This window comes from Tyto alba, unplaced genomic scaffold (genome assembly GCF_018691265.1).
Source record: "Tyto alba isolate M040663 unplaced genomic scaffold, T.alba_DEE_v4.0 Super-Scaffold_2, whole genome shotgun sequence".
Lineage (NCBI taxonomy): Eukaryota > Metazoa > Chordata > Aves > Strigiformes > Tytonidae > Tyto > Tyto alba.
Window position 1 is genome coordinate 90,192,863 of NW_024881282.1, and position 23,999 is coordinate 90,216,861.

General features: G+C 63.1%; 1 protein-coding gene across 1 annotated transcript in view; it reads right to left on the reverse strand.

The window, feature by feature from the left end:
- The window catches only part of LOC116960210 (staphylococcal nuclease domain-containing protein 1-like), a 61,915-nt gene that overhangs the window by 22,450 nt on the left and 15,466 nt on the right, over positions 1-23,999 (reverse strand). Inside the window, exon 10 of the mRNA XM_042792342.1 lies at positions 17,976-18,089. Coding sequence (XP_042648276.1) covers positions 17,976-18,089 — 114 coding nt within the window. The remainder of the gene's footprint in view (positions 1-17,975; positions 18,090-23,999) is intronic.

The following is a 23,999-nucleotide window of genomic DNA, read 5'->3' on the forward strand; positions in this document are numbered from 1 at the left end:
CACCCGCCGCGGCACAGCCCGTCCCAGGGGCACACGGGACGAGCACGGTGCCGTGGCCGGTCCCCTCGGGGCTCCCCTCGCCTGAGGGAGCAGCAGATGAAGCAGGAGGCGGCATTTTCCTGCAGGAACCTGCATCGCTGCAGTGACCTCCTTCCACCCGGCACGTGCTGCTCCGGCCCCGCAGCGGGTCCCCGGTGGTCCCCAGCCCCGTCCCCTCGTCTTCCCGCATCCCAGAGGGATGCAGCCGCGGCAGCCCCGGGCCAAACAACGCATGCAGCACCGGCGAATCCCACCTGCGCCGGGAAAACCGCCCCTGCTTAAAACCAAAGCCAACTTTTGGGCTCAAAACCAAGCCTGGGCGCAGCCGAGACCGCCGCCGCCGTGCTCCTAAGTGCTGTGGGGGAGCTAAGCCCACCTCTCCGGTCGCCGCCGTGCTCAGCGCCTCTAACTCCTCAAAAGCGGGTACAAAAGCACGTTTTCTGCGGCCCGTAATTCTCTGAAGGCTCTGGTCTGGGACTTTGCTCCCCAGCCGCAAGATCACGGTTTTACAAAAACAACCCCAGGGCGGCCACGCTCCTTTGCACGGCTGCCCGCGGCTGCCTTTTAGCAGTGGGCTTAAATTAATAAAGTTGTTTGTCTTGTCAGCGTGTACTACACGTTGAACAAGCACCCTGGGGACTGCCCAGGACGAGCCGGCACTGCCGCATTACGGCATCCCCGCTGCCGTTAGCGGCCCCGGCCTCCTGACGACCTTCCTCATCGCCGGGGAGGGAGCTCGCCATCCTCAGCATCACACACCCGCAGCCCCCAGCTGGGAGAGCCCGAAGTCGGGGGGGGGGGGGGGGGGCACACTCCCCCCACCCCCCCCAAGTCACCCCAGCGCGGTTTGCCCTCGGTTCACCGAGGGGCTGGTGCTCTCACGGCGGGTGCTCGCTCCCCGCCAGCATTCGCGTCCCCATCGGTGTGGCCGGGGGCGGGGGGGGGGGGGGGCGGGCCGGACAGAATTAAAGTCAGGGACAAGGGCAGCAGGCGAAGCCTCCGCTGCTCCGGTCCTCAGGGAAATAAAGCCACAAGCCGACTGGAAAACCGCGCGATCGATAGGATCATCACCCCTCTCCCGGCATGAAAATAAAAGGGCAAAGCCGCAGACGCTGTTTTGGCACGAAAGAGCAGCAGCTGAGCCCCGGCTCGCGGGGCAACGGGGGTGAAGGGGGAGTTTGGGGAAGAGGCGCTGGTAGAGGTGCTGCCCCAGGGGCTGGGGACACCCGGTGACCCTGGAGCAGCAACCCCCCCCGGCTTTGCAATCCCCCCAAATCGGAGCCCGGAGGGGCACCGCCGGCCGTGCCGGCCCCGCAGACGGACGCCGCGCAGCCCCGCTCCCCTGAACCCCCCCCCAGACCACCAGCACCCCTGGAGGTAGCGCCGAGCGCGGATGCTGAAATCAGCTAATGAAAGTTATTTATGAGGCGATTACCAAGTTGGCTGTGCCGGTGCTGAATTAAGATAATTTGCAATTACGTGCAGCGCTTTCAGAATACAGCACGCTTATGTTTTTAGTCACTTGTTTTATTAAATTAAACGCTTGGGCTAATTACAGGCACCCTTTGGATATCTCCCTCTCGAGTCCCGACCCGCGGGAGCCTGTCACCAGCAGATAGCGATTCGCGGCTCCACCGCTTGCGCACACCGGACGGGTCGGGGCTGTAATCACCAGCTGTAAATTACCTCGTTAAAAACCAGGATTACCCTTTGCAAGGAAAGCCTCCGCATAAACCCATCAAGATTCTTGCAAAGAGCCATTTCTAAGCAACCCAAGTTTTTGTTTCGCCGGGGTTAGAGGAGAATATTGCTGGCTGAGGAATATTTGGGGAATAACTCTTCAATTCAGGCTTCGGCGCTGGAGCGAGAGCGCCCGAAGGGGGGGTTTACCCGTGTGTGCGGCTCCGTCGCAACCTCTGCCCAGCTACAGAAACCAGGAAAGGATCTGCAGGTAGTGGCAGGGAAGGCAGTGCCCTTTCCCAGGAACTAATCGGGGAAATCACCCGAGCACGACGTTACCCGTCCACGGGGAATTCATTAACCGGCGGCGCTTTGGCAACGCGCACCAAGAGCCACCTCTCCGTGGACGAGGAGATCATGTCGCCGCTAACGAGGAAACTGAGAGGTATAAATATACTTGGTGATTTCAGAAAGGTGGCTGTGTTGGTCGTTGGGGTTTATTTTACAACACCGCAGCGTTTGAATTCTATTTTAAATGAGTCTGACTTCCCCCCAACCCCGACGCCCTCGTCGAGCCAAGGGAGCATCAGCGGAACAGCCCAACGCGAGATGCTCTCCATGCCTCGCGGCGGGGACGCCCTGGAAAGCGGATTTAGCCGCTCACAGGGTTGCACAGTGACGTGCTGGAGATGCCCCGGTGGCATCAGCGACGGCGCCGAGCCCGGACGAGGGCAGGCAGGAGCATCCCTCCCCGAAAACGCCGGACCGCCACAGCTCCCCCAGCCCAGGTTTTCCCTGGAAGGGCCTGGCAAATGGGAGATGAAAGAGATTTGCTTTCGCAGCATTCTTCCTCCCAACACCAGATTTAGCCCACCCACAGCTCGTGTGTCTTCCCCAGGTACGCTTCTGTCCAAAAAGAATGGAGAAATTACGCTATTTAATTTGGGTTTATGCTGAATACCCACCCGCTTGCTGTAACGCAGACCCTCGTAGGGCTTACGGAATATTTTAAAAAATACTCTCCTCCGCCGTTTCAACCTCTCATCTTTGCCCTAAAGCTCAGCAGCCCCAGGAAGAGGCAGAGAGGACGCGCAGCCCCCCACGGGGGTTTCCTCTGCCCACTCACACTCGTGTCTCCCACACACCGTGGCCGGAGGGGATGGAACCCATCCTCTGCCGAGCTGCCCGAGGGCCGCGCGCCTTTGCCGGGGCAAGGCAAACCCCCCCACACCCCCCCCCCCAGCCATCCCCTCCCACCAGCACCCTGTGCCACATTGCCGGCCCCGGCAGCGGGGCTCCGAGCCAGCCACGGGGTCCCCTCGGCAGGACAGAGCACGAGAGAGCAGCTGGCTGCAAAAACCACCCACGAGAGAGGGACCCACGGCTCAGCACCCAGCGGAGCACCCCACTTCCCGCGGCACCCCCACGCCGCGCCGGGCGCCGGATCCTGGAGCAGCTTCTTGCAAAACCCACCCGTGCCGGGTCCAACCCGGCGACCTTCCTCGCTGCAGCAGCCGTCACGGGTCACGGTGGGCGACCCCGGGGGGCCCTTCTGCCACCCCTCTGTCCCCAGAGCACCCAAGGGAGGTGGCTGCGCAGGCCCAAAGCCCCCGCGCCCGCCCCACCTCATCAAGAAGCCCAGAACCCCCCCGCGGAGCAGCCGCCCGGCTCCACACCACCGCCATCCGCATGAAATGGAGCTTTTCTATTATTTTCGACCAAAAAGCAATTTATCACCCCGAATCCCCCTGCAAAGTGATCCCACGTGCTAATTGCCCCAACCGGCACAAGAGCTGCTCTGCCGAGGAGGGGTTCTCCCCCGCGGGAAGGGGAGGGAGGGTGAAGGACGGACACCCCCAGCCTGGACAAGGCACCCCCCGACCGCCGGTGCCGCAGCCCCCACACCGGGACATCCCCACGCCGCGATTCCCCCCGACACCCCGGCCAAAACCCGGGGCTACCCCAGAGCACGGAGCCCACCACAGGCAGGGCTGGGGACCGAGCAGAGTTTGACAGATAACGGGCAAAACCCACGCTGGTTAGGAGGTGGCGGATTTGGGCTGCCCCCGAGCGAAGCCGGGCGGCCCCACGGGGCACGCGGGGTCCCCTGCGCTGCCCACGGCGTCCCCAGGCTCCCCGGTGCTCCCAGCCAGACCCGCCTCGCCTCCAGCTCTGCTGTCGCAGCAGCTCCCCGAGCCTCGGCGCTGGCATTTCACACCTTCCCCTGCATTTTGGGCGCAGCGGGTGCGATGCCGCGCCAGCAGCCGGGGACGGAACAGCCGGCAGCGGGTACGGGAGGCTCAGCAGCTTGAAATGCAGCCGCACACGCGCCGGGACGGGGCCCCGCCGCGGCGTTTAGGTCTCGAGCAGCGTTTTGCCCAATCTGCTCACAAAGAGCGTGAAAAAAGGGGTCACCGGTCTCAGAAGGGGGCCGATTCAGGCGCAAAGCCTGGCTGCGGGATGCTGCAAAGCCACGAGGTGCTTCTGCCTCCCCTCAGCCCGGCCCTAAAACCGTCCCCAAGGGGACAGGGACGCTCAGAGCGAAAGAGCCAGCAGCTGCTGGCAGGCTCCCGGTCTCGGGCAGCGGCAGCTATTTCAGGGCTCAAAGGAAAAACTTCCACCGTTTCGACACCGCTAGCCCGAATTTCAGAGGAAAACTGCAAACCCCAAGGGCTGCGTAACGGGGCTGTCACCCGACGGACCTGGCTTCGGGGTCGCACGCCCTTCGGGAGCACGGGTGGGAGGGGACACATACACATCCCCTGCTCCTGGGGGATTTCCTTCCAGCTAAGCCTCCGGCCGACCAAGCGCAACCCCGCGACGCACCGGCGGAAGCACCAGAAGACGAAGCCGCGGCGGAGCGCGCCGTGCCGACCCCGCACGTGGCGGAGGGGATGAATAGCAGCCAGCGAAAACTAGGACAGCAGCGGCCGGCCTGGGAGGGGGGCAAAAAAGCTTTTAAGGATGGAGCCGCCCGTCCCCTGCGCAGGGACCGGGAGAGGGAAGGTCCGGAGCCGTCACTGTCACCAGCAGCGCCAGCAGCCTGTCCGGCTCGCTGGGCGTCCCCAGAGCCCCTCGCCAGGACCCGGGGAAGCTGCTGCGCAGCAGCGGCTGCTGTAAGGCTGGGGGTGGGGTGCAGGCAGGGGGGGTGCAGGCAGGGGAGGTGCAGGCAGGGGAGTGCAGGCAGGGGGTGCAGGCAGGGGAGTGCAGGCAGGGGGGGAGGTGCAGGCAGGGGGGTGCAGGCAGGGGGGTGCAGGCAGGGGGGTGCGCGGTGAGGCAGCAGGGGGGGTGCAGGCAGGGGGGTGCAGGCAGGGGAGGTGCAGGCAGGGGGGGTGCGGTGCAGGCAGGGGGGGGCAGTGCAGGGGGGTGCGGGGGGGGGGGGTGGGCAGGTGAGGGGGGGGTGGGGGGGTGGGGCAGGCAGGGGGGGTGCAGGCAGGGGAGGTGCAGGCAGGGATGAGGTGCAGGCGGGGGGGTGCAGGCAGGGATGAGGTGCAGGCAGGGGGGTGTAGGCAGGCGGGTGCAGGCAGGGGAAGTGCAGGCAGGGGAGGTGCAGGCAGGGGTGGTGCAGGCAGGGGGGTGCAGGCAGGGGAGGTGCAGGCAGGGGGGGTGCAGGCAGGGGAGGTGCAGGCAGGGGGGGTGTAGGCAGGCGGGTGCAGGCAGGGGAGGTGCAGGCAGGCAGGATGAGGTGCAGGCAGTATGAGGTGCAGGGAGTGGGGGTGCAGGCAGGGGGGGTGCAGGCAGGGGAGGTGCAGGCAGGGGGGGTGCAGGCAGGGGAGGTGCAGGCAGGGGAGGTGCAGGCAGGGTGAGGTGCAGGCAGGGGGGGTGCAGGCAGGCGGGGTGCAGGCAGGGGAGGTGCAGGCAGGGGGGGTGCAGGCAGGGGGGGTGCAGGCAGGGAGGGTGCAGGCAGGGGGGGTGTAGGCAGGGGGGGTGCAGGCAGGGGAGGTGCAGGCAGGATGAGATGCAGGCAGGGGGTTGCAGGCAGGGGGGGTGCAGGCAGGGGAGGTGCAGGCAGGGCCCCCATGGTGCAGGCAGAGTCTGCGTGCAGGCAGGGCACACCGTCCACGTCCCACGGCACTGCCAGCGTGCCCACGGGTGACACCCAGGCCACGCCGTGCCAAGGCAGCCCTGCACCCGGAGGGCACAAGCATTCGCCGGCACCAAGCCCTGCGGAGCCGGGGCAGCTCCTCCATGGGCGGTTTGTTTCCCCCGGGGCCCGACGGCTTTGCCCCTTGCACCGGGGTTTTCAGGGGGCGCCAGGGCAGGAGCTGCTCACGTAGGAGGTGTCAGGGCAGCGACATCCACCCGAGCGCTCCCGCCGCAGCCTGGCACCAGCAAAGCCCACCTGCACGCCGGTGCCCAGAGGCGAGAGGGGGGCTGGGGGGGGGTGGGCTGCACCCAAAGGCGCCCGGCGCAAGGGCGAAGCTTCGTCCCCTCCGCTCTGGGCTGCGGGAACAGGAGCGCGGCATCCCTCGCCGTCCCCAAGGACGGCCGGTGCCACCAAAGGTCCCCACGAACACGTGGTGGAGCGTCCCCCCTCCCCGCAGCCCGCCGCAGGCGAAGGAGCTGGGCCGGGCTGCGGGAGCCGGCGAGGGACGCGCACCATCCCTTGCAGCACGTCTTCAAATGTCTAGCGACTAAATAGAGATCTCCAGCAGCCGGTGCGAACGGCGGGGGGAATGTTCATGATTACTCTGAGCCGCACGGCGCTGGGAGAGGTGCCTGGAGGGAGGTGTTAACACAGCTGAAATGCCCGAGTGATGCAAGAGGGGCTGGGGGAGGCACGGAGCTCCCCGCTCCAGCAACCCGCCCGCTCTGCGGAGGGGGATGCCTTTGCCGGGCTCCCGGCTGGAGGTATAAAAGCTGAGCCCTGACCCGCGAGCAGAAAGCAGCCAGCAGCCAGCAGCGCGCTTCACCGGAACCGGCTCTAAAACCGAGCCGAGCGCAGGAGGAGGAGCGGGGCAGCGGGGCAAGGACGCGAGCCTGGGCCGGCTCTCGGTCCTAGAGCTTCATCCTCCCGCCTCCAGCCCACCGCCGCCCCGGGGAGCTGGGGGGGGGGTACCCCATCGGGTGTCCGGAGCAAGCCAGCAAAGGCGATGGCAGCTCGGTGGCAATGCCCTTGAGCCAGCGTGTGCCCCAGCCGTGCCCTCCAGCGTCCCCTCGGTCACCCCGAGGCACGGAGGGGAGACCCCACCGGCCTCAGGGCAGGATCCGGGGCGAGGCCGCTGGGTGCGGAGGCAGAGCCGTGCCGGGCGCCGAACGCAACCTCCAAGCAGGCTCTGGCTGCCTCCCAGATGGAGCAGAGAGGCTCCTGAAGTCGCCGGGAGAAAGAAAAAAATAAAGCCTTCGCAGTGGCAGGTTCATCACATACCCAAAATCACCGGCTTAAGTTTCCCAAGGCACAAGGGTGCTATTGCTAGGCAGGATGCTAATTGCACAGTTCAGCAATGTGGCAGGATTGCACAGCTCCTCTCTAATTTAGTGCAATTTAACCATCAATAGAGGATTCGCAGTAGTTTCCTGATGAGATCAAAAGGTCAAAGCTTCATTCCTCCCATCAGCGTTTTTCACGCTCACCCAGCAGACGGAGAAACGTTTGCCACAGCCTCAGCCCCGGCCGTCCCGAAGAGACGTGTGCGCAGCCGGCGCTGCAGCCGACGAAGCCTCTCGAGCAGAGAGCAGCGCCCGGAGAGCACGGTGCAAAGCCCGGCTGGAGCTCCTAAATGCGAGCTGGCAGACGCCCGGGTCCTCCTCAAAGCACCCGTGTCAAACACCAGGCACTTCTGCTGGGTCAGAAGAATTACCACGCTTCAACGTGAGTTGTGGGGGAAGCATTTTAGCGCAGCCCAATCTGGAGGGCTTATTATGGCATCAATAAGACCAAGCACTTAAGGGCCGGCGCTACTCACAGAGCATATGGTCTGGAGCTGCATCTTCCTCCCGGCGACACGGGCCCTGGAGCTGCGTGGTGCGAGTTCGCTCTTGCCTGCGGTCACGGAGCTGCTGCCTCGTAGAGAAGCTGCTCCGTAATTGCCGGCAAGCTCCTGCCCATCTCTGCAAACCGGCATCAGCCGCGGCTCCGGGGCTGGCCGCCTGCCCGCAGCCCATCACCAGCAGCCTGGCCGCCGCTCCTCCGTGCTGCTGCCTGCTTTACTGCTTCGGGGTTTGGGGTTTTGGTTTGTTGTGTTTTTTTTGTTTTTTTGGTTTTTTTTTCCCTCCTCTTTTCTTTTTTGCTGCTAAGCTTTTTGCTCTCTAAGCCATGAGCAATTTCCCGGGATGCCAGAGGCTGTAAACCATGCAGGAACCCGGCTGTGCCAGCTCACAAATTATTCCAGCCTGGAACAGGCCTCGTACCTGGCCCTGACAGGTCCCCCAGGAGCTGTACATTTGCTTTCGGCCAGGGGAAAGAAAACCCACCTGCGATAAAGCAGTAGCATTTTACCAGGGATCAGCCTGAAGCCCCCCCAAAAGCCCCCCACCAGGATTTAGCATCCTGCACTGCTGGGAGCTGTATCAGCAATCCAGAGTCCTGGGTCGAACGCCAAACAATTGCTTTCTGACCGTGGAAAGACTGGGGGAGACGGGCGAGAGGAACGGTGGAGAGATGTGCAAGCTAATCATTTTTACACCAGAAAAAGCATGCTGCCCGGAGGGCAGAAAACAGGTTGCGAGAACATGCTGACTTCATATGTCTTCTCCCCAGAAGGTACTGCAGCCCCTATTAAATATTGATCGGGGAACTCCAGTGCCCCCACTTTCTGCTCCCGCCTCTCCTCAGATGCCCCTCTCCTCTGCCAATATTTAGAAGACATTAAGGCCGTATGCCCGAGCACTTAGCACTTTACGCCGCGCCGCTCCGCGCGCCCCATCCACGCCGGCAATCACTCCTGTTACACAATACACGGATGAGCCACAACGAGCCTTGTAACTGTAATTTAGCGGAGACGAGACGCTGATGAGTTCATGGGTTTGCCTCTCATCAATCTTTTTTACGCTCGCCGAGCGCGGCGCGCTCTTTTTGTAGCACAAGCCCCGCTCAACAGATAGGGAAGGGAGATCCTCTCAGCCGGGCAGAGCCCGCTGCCCTCGCCGTACGGCATCCCTCACCGGGCACGGCTCACCGTGCCTGCGGTGGCCTTGAGTTCAATCCGGCACAGAGATCCTGGCCAGGCGGGCACGACCCGTGGGCGCTGAGCTGCTGCAGACGGGGACCATCCTCACTGTGCCGACGGGGGACGCTGAGGACAATGTGGGGGTGCCGGGGGGAGCTCGGCTGAGCTGGGGGATCCCCCAGGTTCCTCCAAGGCTGGGTGCCTTAAGTCACCCATTTCTAGAAGGACGAAGGCACCAAGCAATGGGAGAAGCCGACAGAAGCCAAGAAAATAAGGGATCCACCTTGGAAATCCCTGCGGAGTTTGGGAGCAGCCTGGATCCCTCCTGGGATGGACAACAGGAGAAGAGCTTGGTACCAGAGACTCCAAAAGCAATGGGCCACGCAGAGGAGGGACACCTGAGAGCCTGGACACGCCGCTGCTGCCCTAAAACTGCCCAGAAGGGAAAGTTGTGGGTGCGTGTCCCATGTAGTCAGTGCCCTCGGGGAGTGCCGGCGCGGCTCCCCTTCCCCGTGCCCCCCTCTCAGCCCTTGGACTCGGGCTCCCGGGGCGGATTTCCAGGGAGCTGATCGAGATCTCCTGCCAGGCTGGCAGATCCAGGCGCTTCTTCCCTCCTTCCCAGCCAGGGATGCATCTTCAAAGGCCGCGCCAAGAGCCCGGGCAGGCTGCAGCAGAGGAGCCGCTGCACCGGAGACACCGGAGAGAGCTGCCACGGCTGCGCCAAGGGAGGGAGGGAGGCACGAATAAACCTGTGGGAAAGGCACTGGAGAAGCCCAGGGGGACCCCAAGTCGTGTCATAGAATCACGGACCGGTTTGGGTTGGGAGGGACCTTAAAGCCCCCCCAGTGGCACCCCCTGCCCTGGGCAGGGCCCCCTGCCCCCAGCCCAGGGGGCTCCCAGCCCCGTCCAACCTGGCCTGGAACCCTTCCAGGGAGGGGGCAGCCACAGCTGCTCTGGGCACCCTGGGCCAGCGCCTCACCCCACCCACAGGGAACAATTTCTGCCTTAGATCTGACCTAAATCTGCCCTCTGGCAGTTTAAAACCGTCACCTCTCCAATAAAGAGTCCCCCCCCTCTCTCCTGTCCCCCCTTTAAGCCCTGGGAGGCCACTCACAGGGTCCCCCCGGAGCCTTCTCTTCTCCAGGCTGAACCCCCCCAACTCTCTCAGCCCGGCCCCCCAGGGGAGCTGCTCCAGCCCCCCCAGCATCTCCGTGGCCTCCTCTGGCCCCGCTCGAGCAGCTCCGGGTCCTTCTGCTGTTGGGGGCCCCCGAGCTGGCCCCAGCACTGCAGGGGGGTCTCCCCAGAGCGGAGCAGAGGGGGAGAATCCCCTCCCTGGCCCTGCTGCCCCCCCTGCTCTGGCTGCAGCCCAGGGCACGGGTGGGTTCTGGGCTGCCAGCGCACGGGGCTGCCTCACGGGCAGTTTTCCCCCCACCAACCCCCCCAGCCCCTCTCCTTGGGGCTGCTCTCCAGCCACTCCTCGAGGGCCCAGCCTGGGTTTGTGCTGGGGATCGCCCCGACCCCCGGGCAGGCCCTTGCCCTTGGCCTTGTTGAACCCCACGAGGTTTGCCCGGGCCCCCCCTCTCCAGCCTGCCCAGGTCCCTCGGGATGCCCCCCCTGCCCTCAGCGTGTCCCCCACCACGCAGCTGGGGGTCACGGGTGAACTTGCTGAGGGGGCATCGATCCCACTGCCCGTGTCCCAACGAAGATGTGAAACAGCGCCGGGCCCAACCCCGACCCCCGAGGAACGGCGCCCGTCACCGCTCTGCACTTGGCCATTGAGCTGTTGACCACCCAGCCAGTTCCTTATCCCCCCGAGTGCTCCATCCCCCCAAATCCACGTCTCCGATTTAGGGACAGGGATGCCGTGCGGGGCACATCCGAGGGTTTTGGCAGCGATGGGGAGCTCCCGAGCAGGCAGAGCCCTCTGGACCACCAGCTCGGCGCTGCCCGTGGCAGAGGACGTGCAGGCAGGGCAGGGCAGGAGAGGACTGCCTGCAAGAGGTGTGTGCTGATGGGGAGCCGTGGAGGAAAACCACCCCAGCTCCCCGAAAAAAACAGAGCTTGGTGGCGGAGCTGCTGCCACTACCAGGGCTAGGGGAGAGAAGCCGGGGAAGCAGGCGGCTGCCTTGTTTTCGGCACTGAGGAATCCCAGGCTGCCGCACCATCAGCACCGTGACCACCGATACTTGTGCCCTCACCCAAACAGCTCCGGGGGTTGGGGGGGGGTGTTCGCAAAGCGAACCGAGCACTTGGCTCCCCGGCCACCGTGCCACCTCCAAGCATCCCCCGCCGAGCTCCCAACCGCGGCGGCAGCGCCGTGCCGCAACGCCGCCTCTCCTGGCAGGGGCCGCGGCGTCGCCCGCGCTCCCCAGAACCCGCCGAGCCGCGGGTGCCAGAAGAGCCTCTGCAGGGCCAGGAGGAGCCGAGCCGCGTTCGCAGCTAACGGTTCGAGCTTCTGCCAAGCCCAGCGCAGCCGCCCTCTCTCCGAAAGCCGGCTCGCCGCAGAAAAGCACCAGGCAGACACCTGCAAACCATCTGTCGAGCAAGCCCTCGCCTCGCCGAGCGCGGCACCCACCGCCGGCGGCTCCCACCGAGAGGGGCCGAGCAGGACGAGGCGCCCACAAGCGCCGAAGGCTCCGCCGGCGAGACCCCGCGCGCCACCGGGTACCCCGAAGCGCCACCAGGCTGGAAGGCCAAGCTCAGTTTTAGGGATAAAGCGGCTGCGGTCGCTAAAAACATGGATCCTTCCCGAACAGTTCATTTCCCGAATCTCAAACAGGGTTCTAAATTCATCTCAGCGTGAAAAGCAGCAGCCTGGTGGGGGGGTTCGGGCTGCCCTTGACCTCAAAGTCCATCCCCTGCCCTTCCCTGGCTGGGCAGCCCCGGCAGCTCCTGCTCCGGCAGTGCCGGACGGGGCTGGCAGCGAGCTGGGCAGGTCATTTTTACAAGGCGCTTCCATTTTCCCATAAATATCCTGGCAATCAGCAAGTGTCGGGGAAAGGAGCAGAGAGGAAGCACCGCCGTTTGATGGGGTTCGGCTAAAATACGGCTCTTGCTAAAATCTGCCGGAGTGTGGTGGGGAATGAGGAGGAGCGGGAGCAGCTGCACAGAAAATCCCCTCAAACACCGGCACCTCCATTTGTGGTCAAACACCAGGGGAGGAGCGCCAACCTTCCGGCGTCCTCGCCCTCGGCGGCAGGACACACGTCGCGCCCGGCCGGGCGGACAGACGGCCGGGGCACCCGTGTACTTTGCCCAGCATCACCCCGTCGTGAAGACCCGAGGGGAAGCGGCACGGCCAGCACCCTGCCCCAGGCGACCCTGCGTCCCAGCCAGCAGAGATGCTGAGAGCGGCCGGCTGCGAGGGTCCGCACCGGCGCGGGAACGAGGACCCTCGTGGGTGACGGCTCCCCCCGCTCTCCGGGGGCTGGCAAGCGCGGGGGCTGGCTAATCCCTCATCTGCTCGCAGCCCGACGGGAGCCAGCAGTTCCCTCCCTTTGGAAACGTATCAGCCAGCCAAGGAACCCGCGCACAAACTCATTTGAGAGCAGGGGAAAAAGAAAAAAAAAAAAAAAAAAAAAAAAAAAAAAAAGCCCCAACTCTGCCTGCTTTTTTTTTTTTTTTTTTTTTTTTTTCTTTATCTGAAGCCATTTCCAGTTTCCAGTTTTTCGCTGCTTTCTGTTTGCGGCAGCGCCTGCTCCTCCGAGTTTGCCCGGTGCGCTGACAGCCCTGACACTCGCGTCAGCTTTGCAATTAGCTGCCGCCGTGGCAAACGCGCTCCCAGCAGATGCGAGGCTTGGCGTCGCTCCGGCAGCACACCAGCACTTTCAGACTTCCCCCCCCCCCAAAAAAAAAAAAAAACAACCCCAACCCACCACCAGCAGGATGGTTTTTTTTCCCCGTTTATTTTTTTTTTTTCCCTTGAAATCAGGTTCCATGTGTTCGACTCTCCCACTCCAAGACTATTACCAATTAAGATATCAATTTAGATAAATCGGGGGATTGGAGACTTGCGCTGCCGTCACATCGACTGGGCAGACAGGTTGCGAGAGCACACGGCCGCTAATGAGGTTCTGTAATTTAGCTGGGTTCTGGCCATCCCAGCGAGGGGTTCCAGTCATCCCGGCGAGGGGTTCCAGTCATCCCAGCGAGGGGTTCCGGCCATCCCAGGGAGGGGTTCCGGTCATCCCGGTGAGGGGTTCCAGTCATCCCGGCGAGGGGTTCCGGACATCCCAGCGAGGGGTTCCTGACATCCCAGCGAGGGGTTCCGGACATCCCGGCGAGGGGTTCCGGCCATCCCGGCGAGGGGTTCCTGACATCCCGGCGAGGGGTTCCGGACATCCCAGCGAGGGGTTCCGGACATCCCGGCGAGGGGTTCCGGCCATCCCGGCGAGGGGTTCCTGACATCCCGGCGAGGGGTTCCGGACATCCCAGCAAGGGGTTCCGGACATCCCGGCGAGGGGTTCCGGACATCCCGGCGAGGGGTTTCCGGACATCCCGGCGAGGAGTTCCGGACATCCCAGCGAGGGGTTCCGGACATCCCGGCGAGGGGTTCCGGCCATCCCGGCGAGGAGTTCCGGCCATCCCGGCGAGGGGTTCCGGACATCCCGGCGAGGGGTTCCGGACATCCCAGCGAGGGGTTCCGGACATCCTGGCGAGGGGTTCCGGACATCCCAGCAAGGGGTTCCGGCCATCCCGGCGAGGGGTTCCGGACATCCCGGCGAGGGGTTCCAGTCATCCCGGCGAGGGGTTCCGGACATCCCAGCGAGGGTTCCGGTCATCCCAGCAAGGGGTTCCGGCCATCCCGGCGAGGGGTTCCGGTCATCCCAGCGAGGGGTTCCTGACATCCCGGCGAGGGGTTCCGGCCATCCCGGCGAGGGGTTCCGGACATCCCAGCGAGGGGTTCCGGTCATCCCGGCGAGGGGTTCCTGACATCCCGGCGAGGGGTTCCAGCCATCCCAGCGAGGGGTTCCGGTCATCCCAGCGAGGGGTTCCAGCCATCCCAGCGAGGGGTTCCGGACATCCCGGCGAGGGGTTCCGGTCATCCCGGCGAGGGGTTCCTGACATCCCGGCGAGGGGTTCCGGTCATCCCGGCGAGGGGTTCCGGCCATCCCGGCGAGGGGTTCCGGACATCCCGGCGAGGGGTTCCGGTCATCCCAGCGAGGGGTTCCGGCCATCCCAGCGAGGGGTTCCGGCCATCCCGGCGAGGGGTTCCGGTCATCCCAGCGAGGGGTTCCGGCCATCCCAGTGAGGGGTTCCAGACATCCCGGCGAGGGGTTCCGGACATCCCAGCGAGGGGTTCCTGACATCCCGGCGAGGGGTTCCGGACATCCCGGCGAGGGGTTCCTGACATCCCGGCGAGGGGTTCCTGACATCCCGGCGAGGGGTTCCGGCCATCCCAGCAAGGGGTTCCGGCCATCCCAGCGAGGGGTTCCGGTCATCCCAGCGAGGGGTTCCGGTCATCCCAGCAAGGGGTTCCGGCCATCCCAGCGAGGGGTTCCGGTCATCCCGGCGAGGGGTTCCGGTCATCCCGGCAAGGGGTTCCATTCATCCCAGCAAGGGGTTCCGGCCATCCCAATAAGGGGTTCTGTCCAGCCCAGTGACAGACTCTGGCCAGCCCAGTGGGGGGCTCCGGCCATCCCGGTGAGGGTCCCCACCACCACAGCACCAAACCCAGCACCTGGGCAGCGGTGGGAGTCGCATCTTCATCTGAACACGTATGTTCCTCGACAGAGCCATTAAACGCTACCAGCTCCCGCCCTCAGGATTCATTCCGCGCCGGGCGATGAAGGCGGGAGATGAAAGGCTGTAGGATTTCATTACGCTGAATTGTCAGTTTGTCATTTCCCATCTCGTCGCTCAGGTGCCTTGGGACCAATTTGCGCTCAGGGGGATGGAGATGGATCTCCCCGGCGGAGCCGCGCTACCTACGTGCTCCCCACTACGGTGGGCAACGGGTCGAAGCCCCCAACGCTGCTGAGCCCCAGCGCTCTGCCCCCGAGCTGCCAGACCCACGCACAGCACCTCATGGGTACAGCCTTCCAGAATGGCCCCAAATCAACCCAAAATAGATATATATATATAGAGAGAGAGAGAGATTGCTCAGGCTTCATCTTTGCAAGCGCAGGTAGGATCGGGGTCTCCCACGCTGAGCCCCCCGGTGCAGAAAGCTCCAGACCACAGGAGCTGGAAATTAAAGGGGAGCAGGAAGAGCAGTGAAGGGTCCCTGGGTGCTGGGGGGGAGCTCGGCGGGGGGGCGAGAGCAGCCCCCTGCAAGCAGCAAAGCACCGAGTCGGGGATGGGGGAGAGGGGCACGCAGCGGAGCAAGGTGGATGGTTTGCCCGGCTCCAGCTTTTTAGGTCAGTTGTTAGGTTTTTTGATTTTTTTTTTGTGTGTTTTTTTTTTTGTTTTTTTTTTTAAACCAAGGATCTGGAAGGGGCGGGGCGGTAAACGTTCCATTAATTGCATTCACAGGTAATTAAGCAACTGCATAAGCAGGGCCAGGGATGAGAACGCAGAAGGGCCTGACGAAAGATGAAACCCAGGGAAAAAGAACCGAGGTTTCACTGCGGCACCCCCCAACGAGGGTGGCCGAACGCGGCCCTGCACGGTGCAAGGGCACCCACGGGCCACCAAGGGTGGGAGAGCTCGCACGGGCGCCCCGGGGGCCGAAACCCTCCGGGTTTGGGGATGCCCGAGCAAGAGGCCGGCACGGCGGCAGCAGGCCAAGGCCCCAGGTGGGTGTTTTCTGAATCTCATCACTAGAGCCATCGCGGCCGCGCAGGCTCCCGCCCTGAGCCCGGCTGCTCCAGCTCTTGGAGGAGGAGGAAGGAGAGGAGGAAGATGGAAGCAGCTCTTGCCCCTGCAGCGGTGACCGGGCGTCGTGCTGGTGAGGATGGGAAGTTTCAGCAGAGGGTCCGGCAGCAGGGCCCCGGCCCCCCCAAACCCTGGATGCAATCTAACCTTGCAGATGTTCCCAAATCCCGAGGCCGCTCCCTGCAACGGGCTCCCCAAGGCGGGAAGCCAGACGCAGACCAGCGACATGGCTGCGATCCGGTGACTTTAGGGTGCGGGGGGACACGTGCAGCGAGAGACCCCAGACTCGGGGAGATTTGGGGGCATCCCCTGGGCAGCACCGAGCTCCCCCGGGCAGCTCCCCATCAGGCAGGGGGAAGGCAACCGCCCGTGCGCCGGGGCCGCAGAGCCAAAGCAAGTGCAGGATTTTACCGGAGCGGGAGTTGGAGGGGGGGGCAGCCACCTTTCTGCAGTCTCCTTGGAGACCACGAAGAAACTGGCGCTCCTCCCCGCAGCGCCGCACGGTGCTGGGGGGGGGGCACGACAGAGCAGGTCCTGTGTGTGTGTGTGTGTGCGTGTCCATCACCAGCACCGGTGGCCGTTTCGCAGCCACCCCCCCGTGCCCTCTCCCCGCCGGGCAAGCCGCGGCTCGCAGCGGCTCCCGTCCACCCGGCACCGCCGCCAGAGAAACAGCGGGAGGAAGAGGCTAATCTGGGAAGTTATTCATAATTCAGTGTGTACAAAACAAGGCGGCATCCTAGGAGGGAGGAATTTCCAAATCACCGTTCCCACAGCAACCCGGGCTCTGCCCCTGCGCGCACCGACAGCTCGGGGAGCCGCGGCATGCGGTGCCGTCGCCTGCCAGCGCAGCGAGGCCAAGCTGAGCTGGTGCTCGGAGCATCTGTGCCATTTCAGGGGGGGGGAAAAAAAAAAAAAAAAAAAAACAGCCCTGGAAAAGGCGGCTTTCGTGTAATCCTGGGTGAAGGTTGGCTTTCCGCTCCCAGCTGGGAAGCCCTCTGCTCGCTCGCGGGCGGCAGCGCTCCTCGCCATCGCAAGAGGAGAAGGTTTCTGCTAGGAACAATGCGGGTGCTCGGTGGGGGTCTCAGCAGCTCTCGAGTGCATCAACCATTAGGGGGGAAAGAAAATAAATAAAGCAGCAGCGAGCAGATCAATCCCTGCCCTAGGGAGCTTTTGGCTGGTTTTAGATCGGCTGCTGGAGGCGAAGCCGGGCAGTGCCGGGCCCCCGCCGCCACCCGCTCCGCGCCGAGAAAGGGACACGGGGCTCAAAGCGCCGTCCCGGCTCCGGGCTCAGCGGAAGCTCTTTGAGCAGAGGTGAAGGGGACTCGGCGTGTGACCTGCAGCCGGGCGGCAGAGCTTTAGTTTTGGGCGCTTTTATGTCATCGCCGGGCGCGCGGGGTCTGGAGGTCCCGGGCGCGCCGACTCGCAAGATGCTCGAAGCAAGCAGAGCGGCGACCGAACCGTGCACGAACAATGCGGCTGTTTTGCAAAGACCTGCAGGGCCTGGGATTTCCCCATCAGGTCGTGACGCCGCAGGTCTCGGCGAGTCAGACCCCGGCGGCGCTGAGAGCCGGAGGACAGGGGAGCTCGCTCCTCCTGCAGACAGGGAGAAGGGAGGGAAGCGCACCCCGACCCCAGCCAGCCCCACGGCGGAGGGGAGAGACGTTCGGGGCGGCACGGCGGGGAGGAAAAAAGGAAAACCAAAGGGTTTTTTTTACACTTTGCACCATCTCCAGCTTCCCCCCCGCCCCAGCCCAGCGACGGGCAGACGCCAGGCCGCAGGGGAAGGGAGGGCAGAGCTGCTGCTGCGCTGCGCGAGCCCGAAGCCCGCGGCTGGCAAAGGACCCGAGGAGGCCGAGCGGCAGCTCCCCTGCTGCGCCCGGTCACCAAGGGGGGACACAACGGGGAAGGGTCACCCATCCGCCAGCACATCCCCGAGCAGCATCCCACCGCACATCGTCCGCAGCCCCACGCGCTGGAAACGGGGCTCTCCCCCCTCCCCGGAGCAGAGAGCCGCAACGGCACCCACCGTCCAGGGTGGGGGGAAACTGAGGCAGGGGATGGGGGAGGCATCGGTCACCCTCAGAGCGCACGCTCAAAGCCACCCCAAGGCCTCCTGCATCCCACGAGATGGGGCTCCCCCAAGAAAAAAAGGGGGTATTTGGCTGGGGGGGGGGGGGGTGTCAGGCCAGATAGAAGAGGAGCCTCACGGGGAGGGGACCCCATCCGGGGACGGTCACGGCTGCTGGCGATCGCTGCCCAGCGGAGATGCTGCACCTGCCGGGGTGCAGAGCATTGCCCCCTCCCCATCTCGCCCCGCGTCCCCACGGTCACCTGCGTGCTGTCCCCCTCCAGCCGGGGGGGTCGGATGCTGGACAGGTGAATGGTTTTGTGGTCCCCAGAGTTCAGCTTCACCACGATGGCGTCCGCGTTCAGCACCTGCATCACCTGGGGAGGGAGAGAGGCCAAGGTGAGCGCCGTGCCCGCAGGCAGCACGAGCCCCGGCTCCAGCACCCACTGACAGCACAAACTGAACAGCCTCAACCCCATCGGGGTGCCCGGGGTGGGGGGGGGGGTCCCGGCGCATCCTGCGGCCCTGCTCTCAGAGCCCCAGGAGCTCAGCGCCGGTCGGAGCTCCGGATGGCGACACCGCAGCACACCAGCACGTCACCAGGCATGTGCCGTCCTTTGCTGGGGCTCAGCCCCGCAGGGCTTCACTCCAGAAACAAAACCAGAGAGGGGATGGGACCCCCAGCATCGGTACCGGACGATGGACGAGTGCACGGAGGGGAGGGAGTGAGCACAGCCCGCGGCGGAGACTCTTCCACCCCACGATCAGTGCAACAGCATGTCCTGGCTAGCGGTTCTCCACGCACCCGGGGAGCAAATTAATTAGAAAAATCGGTGGCAGAGTCAGGCAGGGGCGTGCGGGCAGGAGGAGGACAGCGGGGCTCGGAGCACGCTGGATTAATCCGCTCGGTTTCCATGAAACTCTGCTCTCCAACCTGGGCTGAGCGGCAGCAGGCAGAGCGGGACGAGGCACCCGGGTGGGACCCTCCCCTGCCCTCTCCCAGCACAAACCCAGTCCCCCCAGCGCAGAAAGTTCCCGTTGTGGCTCAGCCACGACAAGCCCAGGGAGCAGAGCCCCACACAACCCCCCCAGAGCCGACCCAGAGCTCGGGGGGGGGAAGCGGAGGGGAGGGGGCACAGACTTGCTCCGCTTCGCAGCACTTTTTGCCCCAGCAAGCCCATCGGTCCCTCAAAACACGTTTAGCCAAAGGGATCACAGGATTATAGGAATTAAAATTCAAGCAGACGCCAAGGACTGCCAGCGCTCCTCTCGGCACAGCAACCCCCCCCCCCCAGGGGATGTCCCTCTCCTGGGACCCGCATCCTTCGTTTCTCAGAGGCAGAACGGAGCCCAGAGCGGTTTGCATGCTCAGCAGAGTAATCAAATCTCATGCTTCAGGGCATCCTCGCTGCTGGGGGGGGGCAGGGGGGGCCAGGCTGGGACCCCCCGCAGCGCGTTGGGCATCCATCCATCCCTTCCCTTGAGCAGAAGGCTTAGAAAATGCAAGACGTGAAGGTAAAAAAAACCTGCAGCCGCGGGAGCTGCGGGTCGGATCCGAGGGGGCAAATCCTGCGCTACGTGACACATCCGTCAGGCGCACGGCGCGCTCCCGCGTCGGAGCCGCGGCCAGGTCTCATTAGCTCTCTGGCTCCCACCAGCAGACAGCCACCAGCTCCTGGCACAGCCCAGGCTACGTGCGGGGGCCAGCAACTGGCACCGGGGACTTGCCAAGCCCCTCCGGCCCCCAGCATCCCCTTTCCTGGCGGAATTAACTGGCAGGGCCCTTCAGCAGGCGATGGGTCCCTGCCCGGGCGTGGGGTGCTGCAGGACGCGGCACCTGCGAGTCCCGGGCAGGACAGGGCAGGGCAGCAGCAGCCGAGGGTCATCCCCAGGCACCCACTGCTCCTCGCTCCTCCTTGGGCACCCACTCTCTTCCCCAAGCACCCGTTCCCTTCCCCAAGCATCCACTCCCCTTCCTTGGGCACCCATTCCCTTCCTCAAGCACCCACTCCCCTCCTTGGGCACCCATTCCCCTTCTTTGAGCACCCATTCCCTTCCCCAAGCACTCATTCCCTCCTTCCTCAAGCACCCACTCTCCTCCTTGAGCACTCACTCCTCTCCCTGGGAACCCATTCCCTTCCTCAAGCACCCACTCCCTGCCTTGGGCACCCGTTCCCTTCCCCGAGCACTCATTCCCTTCCTTGAGCACCCACTCTTCCTCCTTGAGCACCTATTCCCCTTCTTGAGCACTCACTCCTCTCCTTGGGCACCCATTCCCTTCTCCAAGCATTCATTCCCTTCCTTGAGCACCCACTCCCCTCCTTGGGCACCCATTCCCCTCCTTGGGCACCCACTCCCTTCCTCGAGCACCCACTCCCCTCCTCGGGCAGGAGCAGCAGCCCTGGCTGGGCAGCATCACCCTGTGATTTGCAGCCCCCTCCCCAGGGACAGGGGGGAACACGGTGACAGCGACAGCAAAGCGGGAGCCTCAGCACCACCTCAGAGGCCGTGCCATTTTTCTTGCTAACAATTTCTCAGCTTGCTGTGGCCAGCATCCTTCATCCAATATTTATTGTGGCTTCACCTGCCTCAGAAAGGCACTTTGATAAACAGATTGAAAGGACTTTTTTTTTTTTTTTTTTTTTACAAACCTCTGCAGCTACTTCTTGCAGAGCCTGCAGGTTCCAGCCCTGCTTCCCCAAAACCCCTGGGGACCCAGCCTTCACCCCACACCAGCCAGGTGCAGGGAGGGGGGAGCTGGGTGCTGCCCCTGTGCGCTCCAGCAACACCCCCCCTCCGATCCCTGGCCAGGCTTGTCCCCCCTTGTCCCCATCACTGCCTCCCCTGGGGACAAGAAGGTCGGAGCAGTGCCACGTTGCTATTTTTCACGCAATAAATTTTCCTCGCTGCGAGCGCTGATCCCACCGAGGTTTCCAATTTTCCACCCCGGGGCTTTGCTCGCCCTGGGGGCCTGCCCCCACCCCTGGCATCGCCCCAGCAGCTCCCCTGGGTGCTCACGGGGCCGAGGGCCCCTTGGGGACGGTGGGGACGTTCCCCCCCAGCTGCCACTGCGCCCCCCCAGCTCCCCACGGCAGCCTGCTCCGCCGTAACGAGGGCAGCTCGTTAGCTCTCCTGGGCGAGGGCTCAGGGACGGGGAGCAGCCCCAAAGCCAGGAGCGACCTGCACCCCAACCTTGCAACACAGGGACGGTGGCACTTTGGGAGCCCAGCACAGAGGGAGAGGCCAGTGCTGGCGCCCCCTCCCCCCCCCCGACCAGGAAATTGCTTTTTGAGGGGGTTTTGGTGGAGTCTGGGGCTCAGCTCGGCAGGAGAGCAGCTCCTGGGCTGGCTCTGGCAGATCCCACCGAGATCTGAGATGATTTGGCCATGATGAAGTGTTTTACAAAAGGGGTGGGAGGGAGGGGGGAAAGAAAAGAGAAAAAAAAATAGAAAAGGAAAAAACAAAACAGAAAAGAAAAACAAAACAGAAGAGAAAAAAAGAAAAGAGAAAAAGGGGGAAAGAAAAGAGAAAAGAGAGAAAAAGGGGGAAAGAAAAGAGAGAAAAAGGGGGAAAGAAAAGAGAGAAAAAGGGGGAAAGAAAAGAGAGAAAAAGGGGGAAAGAAAAGAGAGAAAAAGGGGGAAAGAAAAGAGAGAAAAAGGGGGAAAGAAAAGAGAGAAAAGAGAGAAAAGAGAGAAAAGAGAGAAAAGAGAGAAAAGAGAGAAAAGAGAGGAAAGAGAGGAAAGAGAGGAAAGAGAGGAAAGAGAGGAAAGAGAGGAAAGAGAGGAAAGAGAGGAAAGAGAGGAAAGAGAGGAAAGAGAGGAAAGAGAGGAAAGAGAGGAAAGAGAGGAAAGAGAGGAAAGAGAGGAAAGAGAGGAAAGAGAGGAAAGAGAGGAAAGAGAGGAAAGAGAGGAAAGAGAGGAAAGAGAGGAAAGAAAGAGAGGAAAGAGAGGAAAGAGAGGAAAGAGAGGAAAGAGAGGAAAGAGAGGAAAGAGAGGAAAGAGAGGAAAGAGAGGAAAGAGAGGAAAGAGAGGAAAGAGAGGAAAGAGAGGAAAGAGAGGAAAGAGAGGAAAGAGAGGAAAGAGAGGAAAGAGAGGAAAGAGAGAAAAGAGAGAAAAGAGAGAAAAGAGAGAAAAGAGAGAAAAGAGAGAAAAGAGAGAAAAGAGAGAAAGGAGAGAAAGGAGAGAAAGGAGAGAAAGGAGAGAAAGGAGAGAAAGGAGAGAAAAGGAAGGAGAGAAAAGGAAAGAGAGAAAAGAGAGAAAAGAGAGAAAAGGAAAGAGAGAAATGAGAGAAAAGAGAGAAAAGGAAAGGGAGAAATGAAAAGAGAGAGAAAAGAAAGAGAGAAGAGAGAGAAAAGAGAGAGAAAAGAAAAGAGAGAGAAGAGAGAAGAGAGAGAGAAGAGAGAGAGAAGAGAGAGAGAAGAGAGAGAGAAGAGAGAGAGAAGAGAGAGAGAAGAGAGAGAGAAGAGAGAGAGAAGAGAGAGAGAAGAGAGAGAGAAGAGAGAGAGAAGAGAGAGAGAAGAGAGAGAGAAGAGAGAGAGAGAAGAGAGAGAGAAAAGAGAGAGAAAAAACAGAGAAAAAGAGAGGAAAAAAAAAACAGAGAAGGGGGGAAAGAGAAAAAACAGAGAAAAGAGGGGGGAAAAATAAAAAAAAAAAAAAAAGAAAAAAAAGGAGAGAAAAGAGAAAATAAAGCAAAAAAGAGACAGAGGCCCAGCTCATGCGGAGCCGCCTCCTCCAGCCTGCGAAGCCCCAGCCCGTCCCCGCCAGCGCCTGGATGTGGCCCAGGGGCTGCCCCCCCAGCCCAGCCTGTCCCCGGCCCCCCCCCGGGCCGGAGCCGGCCCCGCCGCAGAGCGAGGGGGCAGCACAGCCTGGCGCAGCCCCCCCCCCCCCCCCCCCCCCCGGACAAAGCCGTATTACAAACAGCTTTTGGCAGAGGATAGCTTTCAGCGCAATGTATTCAACTCTAAGCAGCGCTGTCCCAAATTCCCGGGTGCTCTAAGACAAGCTGACGTAGGGAATTCAGGAGAAAGCCTCCAGCCTCTTCACATTTTTATTCCACCGCTTTTCTTCTTGCCACTCGCGGCAATCAAATCCACAATCGAGGCCAAGCCTTAATTTCTCCCCAAACCAACCCCTGCGCTCAAAGCGCCGGCAGCTGACCGCGCCGGCAGCGCGATCCAAAATTAGCCGGAGCCGATTTGCTGCGGTTGCTCAATGGTGCAAAGACAGGTTGGGATGATCTTCCTCCTCCTCCTCCTCCTCCTCCTCCTCCCGCCACCCCCTGGCAGTTCCTACGTCAGCTCTGCCGCTGCAAACCAGCACCTCGGCGCTCTGCCGAGCACGGAGGCGGCTCCAGCGCCGGAGTCATCGCTGCCCGCCTGCCTGCGGGTGCTCAGGCCCCTCCGGAGGGTGCTGGGAGGAGGGATGGGGCTCACGGGGCCCCTCGGGGACACCGGGCACGTGCCCGGCTCCGGGTTCAGCTCTGGCACGCCGAGGCGTGCAGGCATTTGGCCTGATTTTCCCCGTCACTTCTAATTCCCGGGAAGGGAAAGCGACCAAAAATTGACACCGCAAAACCGACAGCGCCCGGGGAGGCTTCGGCTGACGGCTCCCTAAATGCTGATTTGCACGGGCCTGCATAAAGAGCAGGTTTGAACCAAAGGCAGGGAAATTCTGCGTCTCCTCCCCAGGGAAGCGGGACGGCACCACCGTGTTCACGGCGTTTGGGGGGCTCTTACGGCAGAACCAGCGCGGCCAAACCGCGCCGGGGCAGACCCCGGGGGGGATTAGTGCTCCCAGATTGCAGGGGGGGGACCCCGGCAGAGAGAGGGGCTGTGCCCAGATTTGGGGGGGGAGCCTGCACACCCTGGGACCCTAAGCAGGACGCAGCCTGCGCCTAACGGGGAGGGGGGGGGGGGGTCCCCCTCTTAATTCCCACCGCTCCCGGGGAGGGGGTGGCTGCCCGGTCTGGAGGTGGTGCTGAGCCCCAAAAGCCGCCTTCGCCGCTCAACCGCCAGCGTCCCCAGCCCGTGAGGTGAGCCGTCCCACAAAAGAACGGGCCCCTTGGAAATGCCAGGAGCGTCCAGCCGCCCCCTCCCCAGGCCTCCGCAAGCTGCTGAGCAAGGCGTGACTAAGGGCCCCGTGCCGGCAGCAGCAGGATGGTGCTTCCCAGCCTGCCAGCTCCTTCGCCCCGTGCCCGCAGGGCGAGATGCTGGGGTGGCATTTCTCAGGGAGCCAGCAGCAACCACACACACCCCCCCACACACACCCCCCCAAACCACCTGGGGAAGC